The 10621-nt window shown below is 29.3% G+C and overlaps 1 protein-coding gene across 1 annotated transcript; it reads right to left on the reverse strand.

The window, feature by feature from the left end:
• Positions 1-8475: 8475 nt before the first annotated feature.
• Positions 8476-9593, reverse strand: LOC110788248 (uncharacterized). Its single transcript, XM_021992882.2, has one exon. The coding sequence runs from the start codon at positions 9452-9454 to the stop codon at positions 8762-8764; it is 693 nt and encodes a 230-aa protein (XP_021848574.2). The 5' UTR covers positions 9455-9593; the 3' UTR covers positions 8476-8761.
• Between the last annotated feature and the right edge of the window lie 1028 nt (positions 9594-10621).

A 10621-nucleotide genomic window follows, 5' to 3' on the forward strand; every position in this document is an offset into this window, starting at 1 on the left:
TATAAAATTTTTTAAAAAGGATAAAAAGTTAAAATGAACACAAAATCATTAAAAAAAGTACAACAACAACTTTTTTATGAAACAAAAAGAACAAAATCAAAAGAAAAAGAAAATTAAAAAAACGACAACAAATAAACGGAAAAAGAACAAAATACATGAAAAAAAAGACATTTTATTTTTCCTTATCAAACAAAAGAACAGAATGAAAGGGACGAAAAGAACAACAAATCTATGTTCTTTTCTTAGTTGTATTTGTTCTTTTCAAAACATTTAGTGTTCTAATTTAAAAGACGAAAACGACGATATTTGGATACACTTATAACTAGATATATATATTTATTTACAAGTATTTTTGTTCTTATCCCACGCATCAGATGTTTGTTCTTTTATTAAGTGTTATTCGTTCTATTCAAACGACTTTATGTTCTAATTAAATAGACGAAACGACGATTTTTGGATGCGCTTAAAACTAGATCTAATATTTTTTTTAAGTATTTTTGTTCTTATGCCTCGAATCAGATTTATGTTCATTTTTAAGTGTTATTTTTTACTTTCAAACCATTTTATGTTCTAATTAAAATGATACGACAAAATTTTGAAGAACTTTAAACTGGATCTATGTTTGTTTTTTATTACTGTTCTTTTCCTATGCTTTATGTGTTCTTATTAGAGACGAGACTGTGATGAAGTTGTTGAACTTAAAACCAGATCTACAATGTTGCTATGTTCGTTTACAAGTGTAGCTTATTCTTTTAATAAATTGTGTTTTAATGGCTTTGGACTTAAAAACGTAAATATGTTCTTTTTAAAATCTTTTTTGTTCTTTTAATAAATAAAAAGTAAAATAATTGTGTTACGAGTCAAAAATATATATGTTCTTTTAAAAGTTATTTTTATACTATTAGCATAATTTATTTATTTTTTAAATTCAAAATGTGTATTGATTTTATAAAAATAATCATTACAGTATCAAAAGAACTCTCTAAAAATTTAAAGAACAATCGGTGTTGATTTAAAAGAACAAACTATGTTGATTTAAAAGAACAAATGTTGATGACACGGTAAAAGTAAAGTTATGAAAAAAGAACATTACAATTTGAAAAGAACATTAGAGGAAAGAACAAGGAAGCGTACCTTAAACACTTGATCAACATTTATCAGCAGCATCAATATCTTTTAATAAATCTTCAAAAACTGATCTCAATCCTCGAAAAATATCATGCTCTCCTGCGATTCTCTTGCTTTGTAAACTAGCCAAATTGAATTAGTATTTTCCTTAATTCACTAATTTTAACCAAACGAGAAGCAATGAGAAGAAAAATTAGGGAGAGAAGAAGGATAAAATGTATTTCACTATGTATCTCACTCTTGCTCTCTCTAAAAATCTCTCTTCTATTGAGAGAAAATAAAACCTCTCCTCTTTCTCTCTCAAAAATGCATTTCTAAATTCTAAAATGACCAAAGATTAAGATTTTGAAGGTATATATATAGAATTTGCGAAATAGAAAAATCAAAATGAAAGAAGAACAAAGTAGGAGAAATAGGGAATTCTTAAAGTGTGCATAATGAGAACTATGCACTTGTTTTTTTTGTTTTTTTTTTTTCATAACATATCTTCATTTGTTAAACAGTCTTGAAGAATAAATGAAGAAACTGCGAGAGCAACAAATTAAAAGAAGGTGGAAGAACTTCAAAATAAGTTGGAAGAACGGGAGAGGAAGCTATAACTTAAAAGAACAAATGGCAAGAGTAACAGAACAAATAAACGGAAAAAAAAAAAGAACAAGTCAAATACCTTGGCCCCCTACCACATAGGATTCTAGATCATCATTAACATCAGTTTGTTCTGAATTATCAAGCACATTATTCATAATGTTTGGAAATTTATAACATAACATAACGTTTGATTTTTGCAGCCCATTTCACACGATTTTGTAACCGTTACTTGATTTTTGAAACTAACGTTTGATTCGCCATTCGTTAATTTTCTCCACTATTCTCTTTTCGGTTATAATTTCGTTTCTATTATTAAATATTTCTCTAATCTTATTTAATTGACATGGTTTGATTTCATCACTATTCATACACCCTCTTTTGACCTGATTATGTTATATAGGCGTAAGCCGTTTCCTTTATCTCAAACCCTAGCCTCCCTTATTGATTTTTGAAGGGGCTTCCATCGGTTTTAACCGGTGAAAAGCCCCTATCTTTGGTTATGGGGGTGCTTTTCCTTTTGTTTTGGTTGTTTGTTTTTAGGTTTACAATGACACTTCCTCGTTTGCGAGGATCGTTTCTCCCTCAAAAGACAGTGTTTTTCTTCTCATCCCTTCGAGGTAGAATTTTTTTTAAAAATTTCTACTGTCCAGGATCGCAGATCTAATGGATTACCGTGAAATTAGTTCATTGGTAGAAAATCATGCGGGATCGCAAAAGTTGTTAATTTGTCGAATGTAATCAGAAGAAAACCGCCCTCACGACTAATAACAAATCGTTAGATTGTCCCTCCGAAAAAGCTGGATATCCCAGCGATATGTGCGAGAGATGTACCACAGTGCAAGATCTACTCAACCGGCGTAGTTTTGATAAAGGAAAGCTTTATTTGATTCGATTTGTTATGTATTTGTTACATTCAAATATCTTTTGTAGATGTAGTATGACATTTTATTAATAATTACTTTTACTATTAAAAAAAAATTGTTATATATGCGTAAGGTAAAATAGTCATGTGAGATCTTGTTATTTTCACCTTGATCGACATATATTTTCAGTATATCTTATATTTTTTTTTCCTTTTTACATATTTAAAGATAATAATGATAAAAAGAAATATGCATTGACAAACGTGACTAAAGAAATATGTCAACTAATTAACAACATTGAAAGTACGTTAATTTGGGTTGCTTTGAAAACACACATAAACCTTTCTTCTTCTTCTTCTTTTGCCAGAAGAAGCTCTCAACATTTTTGACTTCTGAGCATATTATGACCTGTATAATCCTCCTTATGTGAGTACTTGAGTGTAAAATTTTGAGGATTATTGTGATAAATATGGGGGCAACACCGTTTTCGATTATACGTTAGTCGGAACGAATATTACTTCTAAGATAATATTTCCTTTGTTCTTTTTTAAATGACACAATTATTCAGGCACATTTGCCCATGAATGATTTCAAATTAGTATCTCTAATTATGAATAAGAAAAAATTATAAAAAGTTGATATTTTAAAAATATTTATTGAGACGAATCTAATAAGACCCCACACGACTATGTTTTTTCTTAAATATAAATCACAAAGTGAAGTCAAAGAACCTTGTGTGAATAGTGTCATAAACCCAATTATGTCATGTAAATAAGAACGAATGAAGTATTATTCAACGCGTCACAACTTCACATATACATAAAAGTATTCGGCCCACGTTCCTAACGTTTTCTGATTTTGCACCAACATTCCCTATTGTTTATTAACTTACCCAAATTCAATTCTCTTTTACATTTAAAGCTTGGGAATCCATTCACCACACAATTAACACAAACATCATATGAACTTTTTTTAGAAAAAAAAACTCAACAACCGCTAGAAATGAAGTTTAGTAGCACAATTAGCATGTGGGATTTGTTTAAACACAAATTAAGCACAATAATTGGGTTAAAAGGTTAAAAGATAGATGAGAGGACAACACAACTTTGCAAAAAGAAGATTTAAGCCAAAGCTGATGTGCATGCTTGGAAATTGGAATGCATGACTTCCAATTTTACTTTACCTAACAATTAAACTACATACACAGTAGTAAAGGGACTTAGATCTCTGTAAAGGAATTAGTGTTATCTATAAAAAGAGTGATCGAGCATACGCAGGTGAATCGCGACCCGTATTTTATACATCATTTCAATACAATGGTTCGTTTTATTCATCTAAAAAAAAAGGTTTCAGGTTTAATAAAGTCAAATCGGTTACAATTAAGTTATATCAGGTTAATAGTATCAATCAAATTCTATGAGTTTATTCTCTTGCAATCAGGTATGATCGGGTCTATTAATTAGATCGAAGTTATTTTAGGTGTTTCATTAGAAGTTGTTTGAAAGAGCTTTCTAGCTGACTCCAAAAAGTAATTTTAGAAAAAGCTCATATGAGAAGCTTTATGAAAGGGCTTTAAGCTTATTAGTTATTCTACAACTGAAACAACTGAAACAACTTATAACTAATGGGTGATGATAAACGTCGCAAGTTGCGACAACATTTAGTTGTCGCAATCTTACGTGTCGCAGTTTAATTGGTACATATATGCGCCACGTAGACTATGCGTCATCAGAATATTTTTACTATCAATTCAATATTTTTACTATGAAAATATGTAAATAAGGAAGTCGATATAAGGAAGGAAACAAATTAGAATATTAAGATTTTCCTACCTTTTTATGAAATATGTATAATAGGATATGTAAGTTAAATATTTTAGTTTCCATTTTAAATCATGCCACATAAGCATGCCATGTCATCATTGTGACACGGCTTTAAGGTCGCATGTTGCGACCTTTATCATTTTCGATAACTAATAGTTATTTACCAAATATTTTTACACAAACATCTAAATGCAACCACTTAGTCAAACCCATTAATACTACTCCCTCCGTCCCGGAATACTTGACCTGTTTTTCTTATCGGGCCGTCCCTTAATACTTGACCTGTTTCTAAAAATGGAAACATTCTAACAATATTATATTATTTCTCACTCCACCCCTATTAATCCACCTACCCCCTACTCCATACAAAAAATAATTAAAAATTCAACCCCTACTCTCCCCCAACCCCACCTCTTAACCCACCTCCCACTAACTCCATTAAAATAATACTCCACTATCAACTACTACCTATTAAATTAAATAAGTCAATTCAAGTCCGTTAAAATCTGTGCCGGTCAAACCGGGTTGAGTATTTCGGGACGGGGGGAGTATATGTTAGTCAAACCGGCTAATACAACCAAGGTAACAACTTGAATTGGGCATATAACTTTAGCTAAGAAGCGTAAAAGACTAAGACCGTTGGTAAGAGATACAAATATATAGAGAATCATTTGGAGGTAGAAAAGTTAATAATAATGTAAATAAATTTTGAAGTTAAATCTTGGCTACAATTTCTAAAACTATGTAGCAAAACCATTTTGCTACAAGACTACAACATACGGAGTACATTGTCTTCTAACATCCTAATAAGCATCGACTGAGGATCGACGGGTTGGCCGACCCTTAGGCCCTGTTCTTTTTGGCTTAATTTCAGTTTTATGACTTATTTGGCAGTTCAGTTCAGTTCAGTTCAGTTTAGGAGCATTCAGTTCAGTTCAGTTCAGTTCAGTTCAGTTCAGGAGCGTTCAGTTCAGTTCAGTTCAGTTCAGGAGCATTAAATTCAGTTCAGTTTAATTCAGTTTAATTCAATTCAATTTAATATAATAATAATAATAATAATAATAATAATAATTATTATTATTATTATATTATTATTATTAATAATATTACTATTCATATTATTGTATTACTTATTATTTATATTTATATTATTATATTATTATATTACTTATTATTTATATTTATATTTATATTATTATATTACTTATTATTATTATTATTTATAACTAATTATTTATTAATAATTAATATAATTTATTATTATTTATTAATTAGTTACGGATTATTAGTTATTAATTATTTAGTTATTAGTTATTAAATTTGAATTATTATTATTTATCTTTTATTTTAATTATTGAGTAATCAATTACAGATTATTATTTTTATTTATTATATAGTTATTTAGTTATTATTAATAATTATTCTTTAGTTATTAGTTAACATTTATTATTATTATTTTTTATTATTATTTTTTATTTATTAATTTATTAATTTATTAATTTATTAATTTATTAATTTATTAATTTATTAATTTATTAATTTATTAATTTATTAATTTATTAATTTATTAATTTATTAATTTATTAATTTATTAATTTATTAATTTATTAATTTATTAATTTATTAACATTTTTTTTGATCTCATTATGTATTTTCAAAATATCAAGTTTTAATAATAAATAATAAATAATAAATAATAAATAATAAATAATAAATAATAAATAATAAATAATAAATAATAAATAATAAATAATAAATAATAAATAATAAATAATAAATAATAAATAATAAATAATAAATAATAAATAATAAATAATTAATAATTAATAATAAATAATAAATAATAAATAATAAATAATAAATAATAAATAATAAATAATAAATAATAAATAATAAATAATAATAATAATAAATAATAATAATTATTATTATTATTAATATAAATAATAAAAAATATAATATTAATAATAATAAAAAATAATATTATTATTAATATTGAAACTTATTGGAACTTATCTGAACTTATCTGAGCTTATTGGAACTTATTGGAACTTATCTAAACTTATCTGAACTTATCTGAACTTATTGGACCCGAAACTTATTTTTTTAAGGTGAACAGAATGCACCCCTAGCCTTCACACAAGTTGTTATTATGCTAACATGTCATTGTACATTACTCCGTCGTTTTCAAATTGGAATCTACTAAATTTTGTACCTCTCATGAACCAAAAATAACACAAATTAAATCATGGATGGATGGTGGTATCTTAGTGTAATCCCTCAAATGATAATTGAAGTGGCTTTTTAGTAAAGCAAAGAAAAACTAGTACTAGTACAAATGTAAAGTGGTTCCAACTTCCTCGTGCTTTCCCCCCTCATGCATGGCAGCATATGACCTTTGTTTATTTTACAATGTTAAAGTTAGAATAGCGACGTAGAGGCGCTAGAGGCCACACCCACAATTTAAAAAGCCCTAAATTAACCAATCTCCCAAACATAAGAATTGACAAGGATCTTTAAAAGTCTCATAAATCCAAATTTACCAGCTCACTAGCTTCTAAAAGCATACACAATTTCGATATTCCTCATCTTTAAGACACACGGATTACTACTCACTCTTCTACTCTTCGTTTTCATCTGGTTTTTAATTAAAGTTTTATTCATTTTTACTTTACAAGTTTAAGAAGAAATATATTAGAAGATCGTCCTAGCTATAAGAAGAAACACTTATTAAATAATTTAAAATGTGGAATAGATCGATATGGGCTGACGAGGTTGGTTAGGCCGCTGGTCACCAACGACAAATTTATCCATATCGAAATAAATTTAAAATGTGGAGTAGATCGATATGGGCTGACGAGGGAATATATATTCCTACCGGAATAAATTTGTCGCTGGTGATAAGCTGCCTTGCCAACCTCATGGGCTGACAATGACTCGATCAATGTAGGATAATCTATGTACATTACACATTAATATTCCATGGGGTTCAACTCAATTTTCAACTTTTTCCTTGTAACTTGTAAATAGGTCCGGTTATTGGGTGGGGAGTCAAGGTTGGTGCTGGTCAAAAGCAGGTCCGATCATGGAAAAATCACTTTGAAGCATTAAGATTCCATGGGTTTCATCTCGATTTTCAACAATTTCCCTTATAACTTGTTAGTAGGTCCAGTTATTGGGGACTAAGGTCGATGCGAGTCAAAAACAGGTCTAATCATGAAAAAGTCAATTTAAAGCGGGTTAATTGGGCTGACTAATTAAAGCGCAATAAAGACAATAACTTATTCCTAGCCCTATATTATATTATTCGTTACCCTGTCCAATAATCATGCATTTCTATTTTTAAGTCTTTGAGCTAATTTGAGTTTCCATCCACTCAAATAGACCGAAAACTTAATTTATGACACTTTGTCTATATTGATGCTCAATTCTAGTTAATATTTAAGAGACATAAGTTTAGAGAGATATAATAGATAAATGACATAGATGAAATTCGACCATACATCATCAATATGTCCCCATAATTTTAATTGTATTCTAATTGTGCTTCCTTTGCTATACATACTCATAACACCTAACTTTTATCAACTTCTTTAAATGAATTATAGGAGAAGAAAGTGCAAAGTCCACCACATTCATCTTTTTTATTGTTAACTTGTAAACTACTTCATGTAATATAAAAATTGAAGAAAAATTAAATAAATAATTATATCAACTTACTAAGTAACCCATGAGTTGGAACTCATTATCACATATGGAAAAAGAAAAGAGGGAGAGAATTAGTGGACTGTTTCACCTATCACGTGCCAATCTATTTTAATATAAAATCCTATCAGACTTATTATATATGGACAGACTCTCCTTTGATGTTAAGGTTAACTTAGCCTAATGAGATTTATCACAACTAATTAAGCTAAGGCCAAAAAAGAGAACAAAGAAAAACAACTAAGGCCAAAAATAAAGTTCTTGTCAATTTCTTGGTCCCTCCATATTTCTTAACAAGAATAGCAACCAACCACTCCCCTTTAATAAAAAATCAAAAATACAAAATCAAAACACCTACCCCAAATAAATATACAACATATATAGAAATATATTGGATTATCATGGATCTAATTAAAGATATATCTTATACATAATTTTCTTATAATCATTAAAGATCGATATATCATCTTGTAATATCCTTTTCTTAATAAACTTTTAAAAAATAATCCAACATAATCATCATATAGTGATATGACACAACCTTCAGCGATGCAGTCCCCGATCTGTGTGCCCTTCCCAATTTTTCAACAAAAAAAAAATAACTCCTTAAGAAACCATCCCTTAATTGATACGGACTAGGATAAACCTACATCATCAACGGGCAGCTATATGACAAGGAGATTCCAATGATTTTTGCATCATCAAATTCCTATAAAACTTTTTAATAAATTCATCCGCGGCCTTATTAACCTTAACATCCTCCTCTTCCTCTTCCTTATTCCCTTTCCCGTATTTTAGCGGGAAAGGAGAATCCGTTACTCTTAACTGTCTAGCTAGCGGACTTTTCCCATATCCAAATCCGGGCAAGGAAAATTGTCCTTGCCCTTGCCCGGTGACCCCCGTTCCCAATGGGGAGGCCGTGGGCCCCTCATTGGCATTCAACATCTCGAGGACCCGTTGGACGGCCGCCATAGTGGTAGGGTCCTCGAGATGGTAGTTGTGCCCGCGGTGACCATGCTTGGACTTCGACCTCTTTTGGTTAGCCATCATGAGCTGAAAAGGACCCGAATCCGGGCTATTACTACAACTAAACTCGTACTCCGTCTTATAATTAGGAGAAAAAAAGTGGTTGTTAGGGTTGTTAGGCTTACAAATAAGAGAGTTGTGATGGATTATAAGACCATTAATAGCCTTACCGGCTAACTCATTACCTCTCTTAAACAACAAGTTTAGGTCTAAGATTAACTTGCTCTTTGAAATTCCTTTCTTTACCATCATAAACACTATTCGAAGAACACTCCATAATTTTTTGGCTATTATTTTTTTATTATTTGCTTCTATTTCCATTTTTTTCCTAAGAAAATAGGTAAGGATATTTTTTTTTATTTTATCGGGGAGGGATTTTTATTTATTTATTCCTTGAAAGAGGAGAAAGAAAGAGGGAGAATGTAGGTATTTCTTTTGGGTTGATATGGAACGAAATGATGGTAGAGGAAATGGAGGTATTTAAAGGAAGAAGAAGGAGCCAACCACAAAAAAAGATGTTAGAAAAAATTAAATAATTAAAACATAAAAAAGTTTAAGAAAAATATATAATTTATGTTTTATGACTATATCTGTCAATGACTAAGAAAAGTTGGTGTGAGGCCCCAAGAGTTGTGGGACTATGTTGTTCAATTATTTTATCAAGTACTTAATACATTATATTATTTTTTATTCATATTTTATAAATTCATACAGAAAACCTTAGATCGAATACTGTCTAAGTTAGTTGTCTGCTTGCTTTTTACGGGATTTTCTACATCAAAGACAAATATATAAATTATAATTTATTTATTTTGTTTAAATTTGGAGTGTTTGATGTTGTTCTAATTTCTAATTAGTAATGCTGAACCGTTACAAATTAATATTTCCATAGCTGTTTTTTTTCCAATTTTATTATAGTCTTCAAATAAGTAATGAACATTATTATCCATAACCTTCTGTTAATGGAAACATATGCAATTAAGGTCATGGTCCTTGGGGATATGAGAAAACTTATGGCCGAATAATGACACAATAACTCTTGTGAGAGAGATTGAAAGAAAGAGAATGTTAATGAATCCAAGGGTTTAAAGAGAAAAATATTAGCCCCCATTGCATTTACGATGTAACTCGAAGTTGGGAAAATGTTTGGTTGATCCTAAGGGTTGGCAACCCCTAAGATACATATAACATAAAATAATATATAACCATAATTAATTGGAGAGAGAAAGTATTGTATGTAAACTTTCAATGCATTTGTAACCAATCAAAAATCAATATTGAAAGGGTTACCAATCCTTAGGGTTACTCTATCATTCTCCCTCAAGTTGCAGATTATAGAACATTGTCTCCTAGAACATTAAACTCCGACTCATCAAGAATTCAAGATATAGAACTATCTATACCTAGTAGTATTTAAAAAGGATAACCATTGATTATTATATGACAAGTGTCACCTTCATCTTATTGATTATTATATGACAAGTGTCA

This window comes from Spinacia oleracea, chromosome 2, assembly GCF_020520425.1.
Source record: "Spinacia oleracea cultivar Varoflay chromosome 2, BTI_SOV_V1, whole genome shotgun sequence".
NCBI lineage: Eukaryota > Viridiplantae > Streptophyta > Magnoliopsida > Caryophyllales > Amaranthaceae > Spinacia > Spinacia oleracea.

Bases quoted from the DNA above. Each gene is read 5' to 3' on its own strand.
- LOC110788248 (XM_021992882.2), bottom strand. From the start codon at position 9,454: ATGGAAATAGAAGCAAATAATAAAAAAATAATAGCCAAAAAATTATGG.